The 18389-nt window shown below is 35.1% G+C and overlaps 2 protein-coding genes across 4 annotated transcripts in view; one reads left to right on the forward strand and one right to left on the reverse strand.

The window, feature by feature from the left end:
- The first annotated feature begins 632 nt into the window (after window positions 1–632).
- LOC114332887 (actin-histidine N-methyltransferase) overlaps window positions 633–18389 on the forward strand; it is a 150804-nt gene continuing 133047 nt past the window's right edge. For all 3 annotated transcript variants that reach the window (XM_050651765.1, XM_050651767.1, XM_050651766.1), the window contains exon 1: window positions 633–1511. In XM_050651765.1, coding sequence (XP_050507722.1) covers window positions 778–1511 — 734 coding nt within the window. In that variant the 5' untranslated portion in view covers window positions 633–777. The remainder of the gene's footprint in view (window positions 1512–18389) is intronic.
- The window catches only part of LOC126885276 (uncharacterized), a 49791-nt gene continuing 45008 nt past the window's right edge, over window positions 13607–18389 (reverse strand). Inside the window, exon 2 of the mRNA XM_050651763.1 lies at window positions 13607–18329. Coding sequence (XP_050507720.1) covers window positions 16230–18329 — 2100 coding nt within the window. The 3' untranslated portion in view covers window positions 13607–16229. The remainder of the gene's footprint in view (window positions 18330–18389) is intronic.

Here is an 18389-nt window from a genome sequence, read left to right on the forward strand (position 1 = left end):
TTGCTTCAGTCAGAGAGAAGAGCATATGTGACTACTGACGAGGGGCAAAAAAGCCCCGAAACCGGTATATACACTTGCTGCACTCTTTGATTGAACTAGATAATGCGGGTGCATTTTAAATTCGGGTGCAACTAAATTGAAAATGTTTATACATTTTTAATTTTTCAAAAATAATACTTAATTTACATGATTTTTCAAGTCTCGAAAAGGCGTATTCTCGCATTTTTCAGATTTTAAATCGCTTATAACTCGAAAATTATCAATTTTTGAAAAAAATTACAAGATACCTTTTCCTTTTTTATTTAAAATGACCCAGGATAACTAAAAAATATTTTCCGGGCAATAAAGGTAATCTATTGAATTTGTTTAAAAACTTTTTTAAACAATATCTGCTAAAAAATTTCGCCCGGCACCCTTCTGATTTGTTTAAAGGGGACATTTTTGAACAGGAATCAGCAAAGAAACCGAATCAGAAATTTTTTTCATACGGAAGCGGCATCACAAAAGAGACTAAATTAAAAATAATATTGATTTGGAACATTTTAGCGACACCTCTCCACCGATAGTTAAACTAATATGACATTTACGCTACAAGCTACAAAAGGAATTTATTTTTGACTGAACATTCAAGCCACTTTCAGGTGTCACCACAATTTCTGTTTATAAATAAAAAATAATGAAATTTGATACATAACCCTAGTTCCACGTGAAAATTAGTGAAAATTTGGAGATTTTTCCATGGTGGAAATTTGAAATCAGTTACTGAAAACACAGATAATGGGTCGAAAGGGAGCAAATTCCAGGACGAAACAACCTAGTGCAAGTAAACATCAAAAAGGAATAAGTGAACTTATAGATAAATTGCTGAGGATAAGTACAATAATACAGCAGAAGGATGTTTCCAAATCATTGGAACATCAGAAAGAAATAAGTGCCGTACTTGATAAGCTGAAGAAATTCCAGTCAAATAATGATTCAGTTACATCTAGCAATAGATCAAGTGATGCCATTATTGATAAGTTCTCAAAGTGGTGTAAGAGCAATGGAGCAGAATTTAATGGGTGTAAAATTGAGTCCATTGAAGGATTTGATTTAGGACTGATAGCCAATACAGAAATTCCTGTATCGTCTTTAGTAATTTCAGTACCTAGAAAGTTAATCTTAACTGTGGAAATAGCTAGGAAATCAGAACTTAAAACTTTACTAGAAAAAGATCCTCTGCTTAGTAGTATGACAAATGTAGCATTGGCGATTTTTTTACTATTCGAAAAATTTAAAACTGAATCGTTTTGGAAACCTTATTTAGATATTCTACCTTCAATGTACAACACAGTATTATATTTTACTGTTGAAGAGTTGGAGGAGCTAAGAGGGAGTCCTACGTTGGATCTTGCACTGCACCAAATGAAGAGTATTGCTAGACAATATGCTTACTTTTATAAACTTTTTCATGCCTCAAATGATCCAGTTTGTGTACTCATGAGGGATAAATTTACCTTTGAAGAATACCGGTAAGCTTTAGATTTTATCTTTTTAAACCATAGTTAAAATTGAAAAAGAAACAAACATTTTTCTCGATTAGTAAGTGAAATTTTCCTCATCATTCAAAAAATTGCTTTTATTTTATATGTATCAAAATTAACCATACCTATTCCATTATTTCTATCACAAAATCTATCACACATAATCCACAAAAAAATTCTACCCTCATAACTCTAGGGTTTGGTACAATTCCACAAGTTACCAGAACTAACATATTTATGATTTTTATCTGATTGAATAACAATAATATTTTATGTACAGTGACTTATAAAAATATATATATTTTGTTTTCTTTTTAACTGAAATTTTGACTAGTTTAACACTCAGTAAAACCATATTGTAAACATACAATATACCTTGTTGTATATGCATAACTGAATATTTATAACAACAATTTTAAGTGAAATCTCTTAAATAAACTTTTTTTAATAAAACTCACAACCCCAATTCATAATTTGACATTCAATTCAAATTATCTGATACCTCACTCAAGCCCGGACTGGCCCGACGCCCCACCAGCCCTCGGGCCGGTGCGCCTTTTGCCTTCGTTAGTATTTATCCATAAAAAAAAGTTAAACGCTGAAAAAAAATTTTTTGAACCTTAACACAAATATGATGCAGCTACCATTCCCCTAAAAAATGTTTTACTTGCTTCTGATTTTGCCGTTTAGCTCCGAGGGTGCACCAGAAACCTTCATAATGAAGCCAGTGGGTACAACAAAATACAATTTGTATCAGGTATTATACAATCAAATAGCTTAGATACGATGCACGGCGTCGAATGCCATTTTTACGATTCAGGCACCTTTCATAGGTATCAATATCTGCTGTTTCTATTATAATAAATAGCTTGAATGAAAGCTTTCATAGGTATCAATTTCTGCTGATTCTATTATAATAAATAGCTGAGATGCGACGTGCGGCTCTCTCAAATACAATTTTTAAAATATGGTCACCTTTCATAGGTATCAATTTCCGCTGTTTTTATTATAATAATATTATAATAGAAATAGCGGATATTTATACCTATGAAAGGTGGCGCCCAAATCATAAAAATGGTTTTCGAGGGCACTGCGTGTCGCATATAAGCTAATTGATAAATCTGATACCTGATATAAATAGTTTTACATCTTTGTAGGTACATAGGTGTAGTTTTTTGCGCTCCATTATACATATAGGATTGTTGCGCCCCAAAATCCTAAATAATGAAGCCAGACAACGACACAAAATACAACTTGTCAACTTACTTGTATCAGGTATCAGATAATCAAATAGCTTAGATGCGATGCTCGGCGTCCTAGAAGACCATTTTTGCAATTCAGGCACCTTTCGTAGGTATCAATATTAACCCGGTCTATATAGACATTTCAAATTACAAAAATTGCCGGAGAGCCAAATTTTGGTGGAGAGCTAGGGTATACCATAACAAATAAAGTTTAAAAAGTCCCCATCGATCCCATGTGTGCGTCAAAAGTTATTCGGGGTCAAAGGTCAAAATTTGAGATTTTTTGGATTTTTTTCGAAAACGGTAAGTTTTATCAAAAAAAACCTTAAACCAAAGTTGTAGATCTTAAAATTCTCTACAAAATTAGTCCTTACTATTTTTTTTCTAAAAGTTGCCATTCCTGAGATATCGCGATTCAAAGAGTCACATTATACATGATATGCACATGTTTCCACACCACACCTGTGAGGTAGTGTACTCGGTGCGTTTTTTTACCGTGGTTTCCCCTGTAGGCCTACTCCACTAACTGTTTTGACAATTTTAGGATAATTTAAGGAAACAATACCGGTCAAGTTCTAGATATTACCTTATTATTGATATTGATATTGCTATTGATTATTAGGTTAACTATTGCTTTGATTTCTTTAGATATTTTAATCAGATTCATATTCTTGAAAGTCTACTTCAACAGTCAAGTCTTCCTCGATTTCATCTTCTTCCTCTTGCTGGATGTTCAAAAATTGTTCAAATGTGACTTAGTCATTGGTCTCTTCATTAAAATCACAGGAGTCTTCCTCTGTTGTACTAAACTGGACATTTGAGCAAGACTGACATTGGCAGTTGGTACACACTAGAGGACACAGCAACCCGACTTTTTTACATCCACATTTGGCACTACAACCTTTTTTGCAATTGCAAAAAATAGTGTTAAGGAGTTTTTCTGGAGCAGGTGGGAGTAAGGTTTTAATCGGTTCCAGAGTATTATCTATTAATTTCCAACCCCAGTCTTCTGGATTCAGTTCATTGCCTAGCCATGTTTGAACTTGATAATATACTCGATACAAATGTTGAAAAGCAGATGCTGATGTTGGAGGAAGACATGATAGTTGTACTTGTTTCTTGTTTCGCGTATTTTTTACAAAAGTTAAGTATCGGTATTTATCAAGACAAATAATTTTTTTTGGAGCTCCATAAACCGCAAGAAGAAAGCTGAAAGAAAGCTGAAATGTTAACTGACAAATTAACAGCTGCGAATATTGAAGTGAAACAAGCTAAAAGTGACGCAGATGTCCTTATAATTGAGACAGCAATTGAAAAATTTAAGGCAACAAACACAACAATTGTAGTTGGTGAAGGTGTTGATTTGTTGGTACTGATTACTGCAAGGACTCCAGTAGATAAAATTATTTATTTTCTGAAACCTGGAAGGGCTCAACAGCGAACAGAGATATATTCTTCGAATAGTTTATTGGCTTATCCCAAATGCCAAAAGTACATTTTATTTGTACATGCGATAACCGGCTGCGACACTACGTCCGCAATGTACAGAAGGGGCAAAACGTCAGTACTTAAATTATTCGAAAAAAAAAAAGATTTTTGCTGAAGACTGCTGTAAAGTTTTTACAGAACTTGATTCTACACCGCAAACAATAATTACGGAAGGAATTCGCTTTCTTCTTGCGGTTTATGGAGCTCCAAAAAAAATTATTTGTCTTGATAAATACCGATACTTAACTTTTGTAAAAAATACGCGAAACAAGAAACAAGTACAACTATCATGTCTTCCTCCAACATCAGCATCTGCTTTTCAACATTTGTATCGAGTATATTATCAAGTTCAAACATGGCTAGGCAATGAACTGAATCCAGAAGACTGGGGTTGGAAATTAATATATATAATACTCTGGAACCGATTAAAACCTTACTCCCACCTGCTCCAGAAAAACTCCTTAACACTATTTTTTGCAATTGCAAAAAAGGTTGTAGTGCCAAATGTGGATGTAAAAAAGTCGGGTTGCTGTGTTCTCTAGTGTGTACCAACTGCCAAGGTCAGTCTTGCTCAAATGTCCAGTTTAGTACAACAGAGGAAGACTCCTGTGATTTTAATGAAGAGACCAATGACTCTGACTCAGTCACATTTGAACAATTTTTGAACATCCAGCAAGAGGAAGAGGAAGAAGATGAAATCGAAGAAGACTTGACTGTTGAAGTAGACTTTCAAGAATATGAATCTGATTAAAATATCTAAAGAAATCAAAACAATAGTTAACCTGATAATCAATAGCAATATCAATAATCAATATCAATAATAAGGTAATATCTAGAACTTGACCGGTACTGTTTCCTTAAATTATCCTAAAATTGTCAAAACAGTTAGTGGAGTAGGCCTACAGGGGAAACCACAGTAAAAAAGACGCGCCGAGTACACTACCTCACAGGTGTGGTGTGGAAACGTGTGCATATCATGTATAATGTGACTCTTTGAATCGCGATATCTCAGGAATGGCAACTCTTAGGAAAAAAATAGTAAGGACTATTTTTGTAGAGAATTTTAAGATCTACAACTTTGGTTTAAGATTTTTTTTTGATAAAACTTACCGTTTTCGAAAAAAATCCAAAAAATCTCAAATTTTGACCTTTGACCCCGAATAACTTTTGACGCACACATGGGATCGATGGGGACTTTTTAAACTTTATTTGTTATGGTATACCCTAGCTCTCCACCAAAATTTGGCTCTACGGCAATTTTTGTTATTTGCCAAGCATTTTGATGTATAAGTTGACCGGATTATATCCGCTGTTTCTATAATAATATGAGTGTTACATCTCACAATATTGGCCTAAAATATATGAGTGCAGTTTTCTGCGCTTCATAATTGCATTATACATATAGGATTATTGTGCCCTCCTACATAATGAAGCCATTGGCTACAACAAAATTCAATTCGTGTCAGGTATCAGATAATCAAATGCTAGAAGACATAGCTCGAAAAAGGCCTCCGGGTTTTATGTTAATAGCTTAGACTCAACGCGCGGTGCCCTCGAAGTCCATTTTTATGATTCGGGCGCCTTTAGGTATCAATCTCTGCTGTTGCTGTTTAATGCCACTGTTGCATTAGCATTAAATTAATGTACATGTGTAGTTTCCTGCGCTCGTTCATTCTCTCTTACAACTCTCCTGTTTGCACTCTTATTAACCTCTTGCACTCCCTTCTTACTCTCATACAATTTGTCCTCAGATATTCATGCCGCTCATTTCACCAGTATGGTTGTTTCCTTTCATACGTCCCATTTGACTTTACACAAGCAAACTCCGGTGCTGTACTCAGACCCTTGATCAACTTACATCCTCACATCTCGAACCAATCAAGCCAAAAGCATCCACAAATACCTCCTCATTTAAAAATCTCTTTAGATCGATATCTTTATCTTTCTGTTTCTTCCTTTTTCTTGTTATTTCTATAATCACGTACTTATGTAAGCTGAGCGATTCTTCTTCCAAAACAGTCTAGCTTATGACCCTGTTTAAAAGTAACGTTGAAATCAGTGACATGTCCAGAAAGGATTCACTACTACCTCTCACGAACCTAGGTACCTTACCGTCATTTAGCAGAGAAAGAATTTTTCTCTCTCCCATCAGATCTCCTATTTTTAATGATTCTTTGTACAGAGACCAACTTTACATGTGGCTCCTGAAATAGGATCACGTCATAACCTTCCCTTCGTGAAAGTGCCTCTGCAATGTCATGAGCGGCCCTCGCCCTTCCCACATTTATTTGAAGGAACTTCGTATTAGATGGTTTTTATCTCTCTAACTTACTGAGCCGTACGCTGTCTGATTCCTGGTCCTAGGTGCTTTCATCCACTCTTTCCTCGTCACTTGTGGCAGGGTCTCTCTTGAGGCTCCGCTTTTCCGGGATCAGTTTTTTTACTCCAGGCACTGTAAGCTGTCAGGTCTGTGACCGGACTCTTTACCAAACGGACCAGTCACTCTCGTGCCTGGTGCCCCCCTTGCCACATCTGTAGCAGGAGTCCGCCCTGTTTTCTCCCTTGCAGTCGGTTTTACTATGCCCGAATTGCCTTTTACTAAACCATTCACAACTTAGTCACGGATCACCTGACACCATGTGGTTGTGGATTTTTTATCGAGGCTTACTCTTATATTATATGGAGTTTTAGAGCGCTCTAAAAATTTGAAAAAATTCAAAAAGATTCTGTTGAACACCGATCATCATGATTTTTGTTAAATGTTTTTGGATCCAGTAGGTCCTTCTGTAAAAATAGTTGAAAAATTACTCAGACTTTTCAAAAATTTGGTTGGATTCTCCAGAGAGTACCTACCAAAGAGTGTAACGGAATAAAAGGGATACTGGGAAACTGAAGCTATATATTTGTCTCATCTTCATAATATAATTTACTACATATTCCCAATAAAAGTAGTAAATTACGTAATGGTTTTAAATTAAAATTAAACTTAAAAACATTCACAAGTAATTTTGATTTACTTTGCATAAAAAGTTTGATGCAAAAGCTTACGAGGGGGTCTGGCGCCTTTGTTTAGAGATTAGGTTGGCGCCTTTTTCATGAGCCAGTCCGGTCCTGACACTGTTCCACAGTCTGGCTTGAATAAGAAAACAAGCTCCCTGAAGTAGCAGAGCTATACTCTTATAATTTTTACAAGATGTTAATGCATTATCACTCATCTTCATCATTCCATATTGGTCAAAATAGTGTATGCATCACATTCTTCAAATTATTGTCAGACTATAGCAGATACATTTAAAATTCGCTGGCTAATTTGTTAAAGGTAAATTACTGCAATTTTTCCAAAACTTTAAAACTTTAACATGGGGTTGAATCTTCTATTATAAGTATAATTTCAGTATTGGTCTTGTGGATGTCATCCTTGCCTAACGAATCTTTAAATTTGTCACAGATCAATGTTGAAGATGATTTGGATGTGGAGTTCATGGAGGCAAAGAGTTCGCCAGTTTGCCAATGTTTTCTTAGACTGTTTTGATCTTAACATTCTCTGTTCATAGATTGGAAATCTAAAATAGTTTCCGGCATATGTATCTTTTACTAGTTCCCTAACATTCATCTATCTTGTCTTACCAAGAAATTTCATTGTCTCAATATTTGGGTCCAAGAATAAAATCACAAAAGGTAAGCGGTGAGGATGAAATCGTTTTTCAATGCATCTTTGTTTGAATTTTTAATTCTTGAACTAAATTTTATTCTTCAGGTTTTACTTGTCAATGCTTGTTAAAGCTTTATACACATGCTGGCGCTTAACGCAGCGCTTAATCTGTTAAACATGTGCTTGCATTTGTTCCTTGAAACGTTAGGGTTTATCAGGTAAAACTCTGTGTTGAGCAGCTCCATGTGTAAAAAGCCTAAGCTTTTCTTGCTATAAAACGTATCTGTAAGGTGGGATGTAAATCTAAATAATTAAATTTTCAGACCATGCATTGTCTAAGCAGATCTAAAAAATCAATTTCAGATTTCAGTGTGACAAGGTTTAACACATTCACAGACACGACTGCATATGAAGTCACTTTCTCCATAAGAAGATGTGTCTATGTGTATCTGATGTGTGTCTGCTAATGTGTTAAACCACATAGTCTGCTGATTTCCTCCCTTTCAATTAGTATATTATTATGAATTTCTTCAAACCCTACAAAACAATAATATGTCCAGTTTTAACATATGGCTTTAGAAAGCTGAACTCTAACAAAAATAATGAAAACATGTAAGAATGTTTCTAAAGAAAAGTACTAAAATGCAAATCTATAGAATGATGAATGACAATGGAGTGTGGAGATGACAATGCAACTTCGAACTTTATAAAATATACAAGGATCCATATACAGTAAGCGCCACCCTAATAGATATATAGAAACATTGAGCTATTCTGCCGTGCTTAGGGAAAAACGCTGTATCTGAAAAAATCTGAAAAAAATTAAATTTTTTACTTCTCTCTAACCCAAATGTGCATATCTATGCTTACTAAAAATGACGTAAGTTAAGCCAAAACACATTAAACACACCACATCTTCTGCTGTATCCTGTGTAAATGTATACGAATTCTTAAGCAAAAATCAATTTTACTCGAATGTGATGTCTCTGTAGATTCAGCGTTTTGGCTAAGCACGGCAGTATTACAGTCCTGGACCCTTCACTTGTTGCAATGTTTATTTTTATGTTTAGTGACGTTTAGAACGTCAGAAAATGTATAGAAACCACTGGCGAAGCGTCCATGCAACCACTGTTACCATTGGTAACAGTTAAAAATCTTGCAAATAAATATGTATTTTATGACGATGAATAATTCCATTTATTATTTTATTTTATTTTTACCAATAGAAATATATTATTATATTATAATATTATATTATATATCCACTAATAGTTATGCTACTTCTGAAAGTGTATTGTTGCTTGCATTGTGCATAAACAAATTTAAATTGTGACATGACAGTCTCATGTAAGGTTGGAATGCTAGAACTTCATTTGGTCCATTCAGTTGATTGTCTGTACCAATTAAACCTTTTGACAATTTATCTCAGCTTCATCTCCATAATCATGTTGTTTAATATGTCAATAGTAAATTTCTGAATGTTAATACTGGTTTTCTTTCTCAAAATTCATAAGTTCCAAGAACATATATGTCTTAAGACGTACATTATCATTGAAAAAATGAGCTGAGAGTCAAAAAACTATGTTGCCTCTATTCTTCTTCCATAAATCCATGGCAAAGAACTTCAGAGTTTCTAAGAAAGTTCTAAAACCCTTCTTGTTAAATTTCTTCTAAGCTAATAGTCCAAGAGCTGGGAGCGGATTTTGTGCGTGATAAGTAATATGGAAAAACTATACGGGGATATGTTGAATTAGTTGTGTACATGACTTTCACCAACGGCCGGAAACCACAGTTGGGGCCGAGGGTAGTTATAAGGGGTCAAAGTCGCGGATTTTATTATTTTTTTTATGACCCTCATGATCGAGATAGTGCACCAAAATTTGGGAATAAGTAGGTCATGACGTACCTAATACCTAAGTAAAATCTCTAGGGGCTCAACGTTGCGTGGCCGACAAAGGGGTGGGGGTAGGGGTGAATATAAAAAATATAAGGGGTTTTTTGCGACGTTCGTGATTGAGATAGTGAACCAAAATTTGGGTATAAGTAGACCATCACATAAATAAATAAAATCCCCAGAGCCGGAAACCAGAGTAGGGAACGAAGTTAGTTATAAGGGGTCAAAGTTCCGTTTTTTATTATTTTTTTTTGTGACGCTCATGATCGAGATAGCGCGCCAAAATTTGGGAATAAATAGGTCATGACGTAACTAAGTAAAATCTCCAGGAGTGGAACGCTGCGTGGCCGACAAAGGGGTGGGGCAGGGGTGAATATAAAAAAATGTAAGGGGTTTTTTTGCGACGTTCGTGATTGAGATAGTGCACCAAAATTTGGGAATAAGTAGACCATGACATAACTAAGTAATATCCCCAGAGGCGGAAACCAGAGTGGCGGACGAGGGTAGTTATAAGGGGTAAAAGTCGCGGTTTTTATTATTTTTTTTTGTGGCGCTCATGATGGAGATAGTGCACCAAAATTTGGAAGTAAGTAGGTTATGACGTAACTAAGTAAAATCTTCAGGGGCGGAACGCTGCTTGGGCTACAAAGTGGTGGTAGGCAGGGGTGAGTAAAAAAATATATGGGGGTTTTTTTGCCGTTCGTGATTGAGAGAGTGCACCAAAATTTGGGAATAAGTAGACCATGACATTACTAAGTAATATCTCCAGGGACAGAGCGCTGCGGTGGGACAAATGTTGTGCCGGGTCACAAAAATAATAATACACACTGCGACTTTGACCCCTTAAAACTACCCTCATCCCCAACTCTGGTTTCCGGCTCTGGGGATTTTACTTAGCTAAGTCATGGTCTACTTATTCCCAAATTTTGGTGCACTATCTCAATCTAACACGTCGCAAAAAACCCCTTATATTTTTTATATTCACACCTACCCCCACCCTTTTATCGGCCACGCAGCGTTCCACCCCTGGAGATTGTACTTAGTTACCTCATGACCTACTTATTCCCAAATTTTGGTGCACTATCTCTATCATAAGCGTCACAAAAAAAATAATAAAAACGGCGATTTTGACCCCTTATAACTACCCTCATGCCCAACTCTGGTTTCCGGCTCTGAGCATTTTACTTAGTAATGTCATGTTCTACTTATTCCCAAATTTTGGTGCACTCTCTCCATCACGAACGTCGCAAAAAAACCCCTTATATTTTTTGTATTCACCCCTTCACCACCCCTTTGTCGGCCACGCAGCGTGCCACCCCTGGAGATTTTACTTAGTTACGTCATGACCTACTTATTCCCAAATTTTGGTGCACTCTCTCGATCATGAGCGTCACAAAAAAAAATAATAAAAACGGCGACTTTGACCCTTTATAACTACCCTCATTCCCAACTCTGGTTTCCGGCTCTGGGGATTTTACTTAGTAATGTCATGATCTACTTATTCCCAAATTTTGGTCCACTATCTCAATCACGAACGTCGCAAAAAACCCTTTATATTTTTTATATTCACCCCTACCCCACCCCTTTGTCGGCCACGCAGCGCTCCGCCCCTAGAGATTTTACTTAGTTACGTCATGACCTACTTATTCCCAAATTTTGGTGCACTATCTCGATCATGAGCGTCATAAAAAAAATAATAAAATCCGCGACTTTGACCCCTTAAAACTACCCTCGGCTCCAACTCTGGTTTCCGGCCGTTGGTGAAAGTCATGTACACAACTAATTCAACATATCCCCGTATAGTTTTTCCATATTACTTATCACGCACAAAATCCGCTTCTATCTCTCCGACTATAAGTTTAGTTAAAGAAGCTAATATGTTTTCCAAAGTCTGTAATCATGTTTACCAAAGTAAAATACGAAATAATTTTGTTAAAATACTTATATTACGATTTACAAAAAATCAACAATAAATATACAGTTTTAAATAGAAAACAAATATTAAAACAGTATTAAAAATGTGACAAAATCCATCCATCCACTAAGAAAGGACCTTTACAAACTACCATAAAAATAAATACATATTACTATCAGTTTCTTTATGGAACAATGAATTTTTTAACCATACCTAATGAATACTACTTAAAAAATAAAATAATCAGTTCAAGTAACTTAAAATAGGATCTACTACGTAAATAAATTTTATAAAATTAAGTTCACTTCAAGAACTATAGTTTTTTTAGTAGTCCAGAAAGCCACTGCGCATCCGCTAGGAAAAATATTCTAATTCGGATTTTTTGCACAATCTTACTCAAAAAGGACCCCTTTCAACAAATTTGCATGTTGCCAGGACCAAAAGGTGGTCAAAATTTTTTTAGTTTTTTTTTTGTTTTTTTCCCAAAATTATTTTTTTTGCATGGTAAAAAGTTTTTTTAGGTTTTTTGGATCATTCCAAACAGAAAAGATCTTTAGTGACTTTTCTCTAAAGTTGATAGTTTTTGACATATAAGCGATTAAAGATTGAAAAATTGCGAAATCGGCCATTTTTAACCCTCAAAAACTATGTGAAGAACTGAAAATTTGAATGTTGCCAGAGTAGGTATATATTCTTTAAACATCGATTGATGAAATCCAGAAGAGTTTTTTGCAATACAATATCAAAAACCCCTTTGTTTTTTAATTGCCACTCAAGCGTGCGCGACACTATTTTCCACCGTTGCATGTGTACAGTATGGTGCAAATGAAAGCAATAAATTCGTTATTTCGTAAACCGGTGACTCTAAGGAAAAATCCCAAAACAGGTCGGTTTTTATTTTTAAGTTATGATATTGTGGCATATATAGTATACTAGTAACGTCATCCATCTGGGCGTGATGACGTAATCGATGATTTTTTTAAAGGAGAATACGGGTCGTGTGCTGGCTCATTTGAAAGGTTCTTCAATTCTCTATTCAGTAATATAAACATGTACATAATTATTTATACAGGGTGTCCAAAATTTTTTTATTAAATTAAATCATGTGGCAAATTGACAAAAAAATTAAATTATTGGACACCCTGTATAAATAATTATGTAAATGTTTATATGACTGAATAGAGAATTGAAGAACCTTTCAAATGAGCTAGTACACGACCCCTATTCTCATTTAAAAAAATCATTGATTACATCATCACACCCAGATCGATGACGTCACTAGTATCCCATATATGTCACAATATCATAACTTAAAAATAAAAATCGACCTGTTTCGGGATTTTTTCTTAAAGTCGCCGGTTTACGAAATAAAGAATTTATTCCTTTCATTTGCACCATACTGCATACACATGCAACGGTGGAAAATAGTATCGCGCACGCTTGATTAGCAATTAAAAAACAAAGGAGTTTTGAATATTGTGTTGCAAAAAACTCTTCGGGATTTCATCAATCGATGTTTAAAGAATATCTATCTACCTTGGCAACATTCAAATTTTCAGTTTTTCACATAGTTTTTGAGGGTTAAAAATGGCCGATTTCGAAATTTTTCAATTTTTAATCGCTTATATGTCAAAAACGATCAACTTTAAAGAAAAGTCACTAAAGACCTTTTCTGTTTGGAATAATCCAAAAAACCTAAAAAAAATTTGTTACATGCAAAAAAAATAATTTTAGGAAAAAAACAAAAAAAAACGTTTAAAAAATTTTTGACCAACTTTTGGTCCTGGCAACATGCAAATTTGTTAAAAGGGGTCCCTTTTGAGTAAGATTGTGCAAAAGATCCGAATTAGAATATTTTTCCTAGCGGATGCGCAGTGGCTTTCTGGACTATAGGGAAAAATAATGAAATCGGAATTAATAACCAGCTATAAAAATTGATTCCAAAGTTGTCTTATCGACATTATTATGTTTGATCATATGATTTTCTCAGTTGTTGGTCTAATACAGTCTCAAACTAGTTTATAATTATTGTTTATGAGATTGTGTTCTTTAGCCAGAGTCAAATATAATAAATTGCCTTCCAGGTTTTATGCGTTTTTATGTTTTCTTTTTCTGCTCTAATTTTATAATATTGTTCCCCAACATTGTAATAACTTTCATATCCGCCTCTTAGGTGGCCATTCAAAAGTAAGGACAATAATTTCTAATCATATAGCTTCAAAACACCTGATCTGTCCATTGTGTTTTTTCCATTTTACTCATTTAATCACATCTTTCTTTAAAATGGGATGTGCATAAGTATATCAGAACATACGAAATTAAGTTTAACATACAAAGAAAATATTTACATATGCTAGTACAACCGATGTCAAACATTTATAAAATATTATTCTTAATTACAAGAAAGTTTTTTCTACAGTTTCGTGAATATATCTTCCAAAATTATTTACAAAAATATTATTAAGAAAAATTGTTTATACTTCCTTTGATGTTGTATGTAATAATCGACTTTTAGAAACATAAACCTGTTATGCTTTATTTAGCTTTTAAAATTTTCCGACCATGTTGATGTTGATAATAAAAATAATGAGAAGAAATTATTAAATAATACAAATCGAAAAAGACACAACTACCACTTGTTAAGCCTAAGCATATAACTTTTATAATATTGCACATATAATCACATAAATAAAATAAATTAGAAAAGTAAATTTTTATGTTAAAAAGAACACCTTTTGCAACAGTTATATTTGTTTCACGAGATTCAACACATTTAGAAAAAATATGTCGTATGTCTCCCAGTAGATTTGAAAATTAAAGATTTGTAAGGAAGGCTATTGGCACATTTAGGAGGAATTTTTAGTACTTAATATTTAGCTTTTAAAATGAAGGGTATGAAGGTTCACCGAAGATCAGGGTGAAGCATAACAAATGCTACAAGAATTAGAAAATGTATGTTTAACAATAGTTCTAACAATGAACCTCAGTAAAACCAAATTTATGACAAATTTAGTTCCCAGTGAACACCTAAGCATCCAAAATCAAGTGCTGGAATTTTCAGAAAAGTACATATATCTCGACCATGAAGTCAGAATAAAAGCAAGGATAGTCAGACTTGTGCATTTCAACGACGAATAACACTTGCTTGGGCGGGCTATGGTTTGTTAAGAGACATCTTTAAGAGCCACGTCCCTATAGCTATGAAACGGAAGACATTTGACCAATGCGTTTTTCCTATTATGACATACGGAGCAGAAACTCTCACGTTCACAAAAACAACAGCACTAAAAATGCGAGTGGCACAAAGGCGCATGGAAAGATCGATTCTCGGCGTGGCAAAAAAGATAAAATAAGGAACCAAGACCCGAGGAAAAGAACAGGTATCATTGATGTCGTCGAACGCATAACCAAGCTGAAATGGAATTGGGCAGGTCACGCAGCGAGACTAAGAGACTCAAGATGGACCAGAAAACTAATTGACTGGCGCCCAATAGAAGACAAACGCAGCAGAGGACGACCACCAAGACGCTGTAGGACGACATTAAACGAATGTCCAAGAAATGGCAACAAGACGTACAGAACCGTGGAGAGTAGCAAAAAAATGGGAGAGACCTATGTCCAGCATGGACGGAAGAGGTTGCCTGATGATGATGTTGATGATATCTAGAAATACGATGAGCCGCCTAACTAAAGTCAGGAAAGATAGATCTATCTCTCAAAAGAAAAAGAATGCATTTATATTCTCAATATTTCTATACGGGGCAGAGTCCTGGACTGTTCGCGTTCAATAATGCAATTAAATGTATGCCTTTGAGACTTGGTGTTGAAGAAGAATGCTGGGACAGCTCATCGGATAAACGTTTCCATTCTAAACCAACCTGACATTAAAAAATGCTGTCCACAACATGTCTGCGGCGAATTCTACAGTTCTTTGGTAACGTCTTCGCAGAGGTGACGATAATTTGGAGAGATTAATTGTTTCTGGAAACGTTCTAGACAGTCACCAACCACATGGTATGACCATTCTGCGAAATCCTTAGAACAGCTGAAGATAGGGACCAATGTAGAAAATTTGTTAGTGAGTATTTGAGCATGATGTACCCAACCAGTATTAAAGGAAAGGGAGAGAGGGAGAGAGGGAGAGAGAGGAGAGAGGGAGAGGGAGAGAGAGAGAGAGAGAGAGACCAGTACAAAACATTTAAATGGTTGGATTAATCAAAATTCTAAGATATTCAATAATTTTGTCCACGAGTGTATTATTTATGTAATAAATATAAAATATTCACTAGGGAAACACTGGTTGCCATTAACTGGTCCCATTAATAGAAATAAAAGACCAAATAACATAAATATAGTTATTTCAAAATCTCGTGGGGTACATAAGTACATCTCTTACACGAATCTTTAATAGTATATGTCCCTTTCACATAACATAGTAAAATGGCCCTGATCTTTCCCAAATTACCTGATAACCATTTTTCATTTTAAATTATAAAAAGAAAAACTGCAATAATCAGAAAGAATCTTTTCTTTGTTTATTTGCATCCCAGATTTCGTCAGACATACTCTGCAGATTTGATTTGTAATAGTTTTTCTTCCTTCCCAACGTTTCATTCATGAATGTCTTTATGGCTGTCGTTGGTCGTCCTTGTAACATAGGCGGTCTAAACTTTGTTGTCAAGCTACTGCAATAATTCAGTGACTTATTCTTTTTGTTCATCCACCTAAACACAACCAATATGGCCAAAAATACCACAATGGATAAAGCTATGATAGCTAGACTAACAAATAGAGCAGATTTGACTCCCGATGGAAAATTTATGAAGAATCCTTCATCTGTAAAATGTGTTGCATACGCATCATCCAGATCAATTCTTTGGATCTTATTGTGTATTTCATTAGAAGAGTCATCGACTTCTTCTTTCGAGTCTGGAAACAGATCAGGGTACAACTGCTTCCATGGAAACGTTTCTTGTTTATCAAAGTTTAGCCCTACTGTAGGAAATGCTTCTTTTTGTTTAAAAAACGTGGTTTTTGATTCGTTTGTTGCAGACTGCGTCGTTGCTTCCATTTGTGGAGTCTTTATTTGAGTACTTTTTCCTTGTCTGTTCGTTGGTATTACGTTGGTAAAAAAATCCTCATTGATATGACCTACATGCGGTTCATCTTTTGGTTCCGGTTCTCTAGTGTTGTTATGAAATATATCTGCTAAATGGCGTTGACTGGAACCTCTTTCTCTCTGTTCGACCAACTCGTCCAAAGTCATGTTCCTGTTTTCTAGAATTCTAGATAACTTTTCCCGGCTTTCTGGATCTTTCATAACTTCCATAATTTCTTGTTTGGCTGTGACGTACGTTTCATTTTGATAGCCAGAATTTATTTCTGTTTCTTGATGGATCGGTTCATGTGCTGTGGAAGGTATAACATTGGATTGATGTTCGTGATTGTCTAAATCTATTGATATTTTCGTGGGTTTTTCTGCTTGTTGTTCATTTCGCTTAATATTTTTGAAAGCTAAGCCTGTTATTTCACTTATTTGTATTGGAATAGGTTTATTAAATTCCAAAGATGGAGGACGTTGTTTTTCGTCATTCGATAATTGTTTGGTTGATAATTTCAGTTTAGCATTAGTTGTTGGTAACTTTGATCTGGCTCTTATCAATCTTGGCGTAGTGCTTGGAACGAAGATAGTACTAGGACTATATTTAATTGTAGTAGTTGTGGAAGCTAACAATTTAGGACTTGAAATAATTGGTTCATCTGTGCTTTCCATTTCTATATTTTCTTTTAATGGTGGTAGATGTTTTTCAGACTGTTTTGTTCTTGCTGGTATAAAAATTCTCCTTTCAGTTGTAGGTTCTGTTATAACATCAAACTTTATTATATTCGCATACATTTTGTTTTCTTTCGGTTGAAGAATCGCAAACCGCTTTCTTTGAGCTTCCATGAGTTCTCTCTCAGAAAGACTATCAGCGACTGTATCTTCTGCTGCACCGTTTTTATTAAAGTCTTTTCGTAAACCAATTGAAGGAGGTAGTCTTTTGTATTTATTGTTAACTGTTATTTCAGTCGTGGATTCTAAAAGGAATGCAGTTGTTTTTGATCTTTCTGTAAGAGCTGATATTGCTTTCTCATTACCTGACAAAAGTTCTGACAGAGACAGATTTTTTTGCTGTAAAAGTTCGCTTAAACTAAGTTGACCTCCAGATTGTTTCAACAAGTTCTTCAAATCCTGTATTGAACTAAGTGTTACGGGCTGTTCAAATTTCTTCTGTTCAACCACTGGTTCTACTGGTTTCTCTTTATTATAACTGTCCTGAACCTCACTAACACTATCACTAGTATCTTCTGAAGATGTATACTGTGGAGGTAATCTTCGTCGTATATTGGGTTTCATGTCTTCCATGTTAACATCTTCCCAAGGTTCTAGTCGGTAGGGTCGCACTCTTCTTCTGACAAACTGTACTTCTTCAGAACTGTCTGCTGGGGGTGGTCTTCTTTTCCGTTTTCTAAGTCTTCGACGCTTTAGTTTCATTTGGTTGGGATTTTGTACGTCTTCTTTGGGAATCCAGTCAGCGTCACCTTCTGGAAGGATATCTATGACTCTCCATCTCTGAAAATGAGGAAAATATTAATTAATTATTACTTGAAATAGGAAGTTGTTGAATGCTCG

Source organism: Diabrotica virgifera, chromosome 5 (genome assembly GCF_917563875.1).
Source record: "Diabrotica virgifera virgifera chromosome 5, PGI_DIABVI_V3a".
Lineage (NCBI taxonomy): Eukaryota > Metazoa > Arthropoda > Insecta > Coleoptera > Chrysomelidae > Diabrotica > Diabrotica virgifera.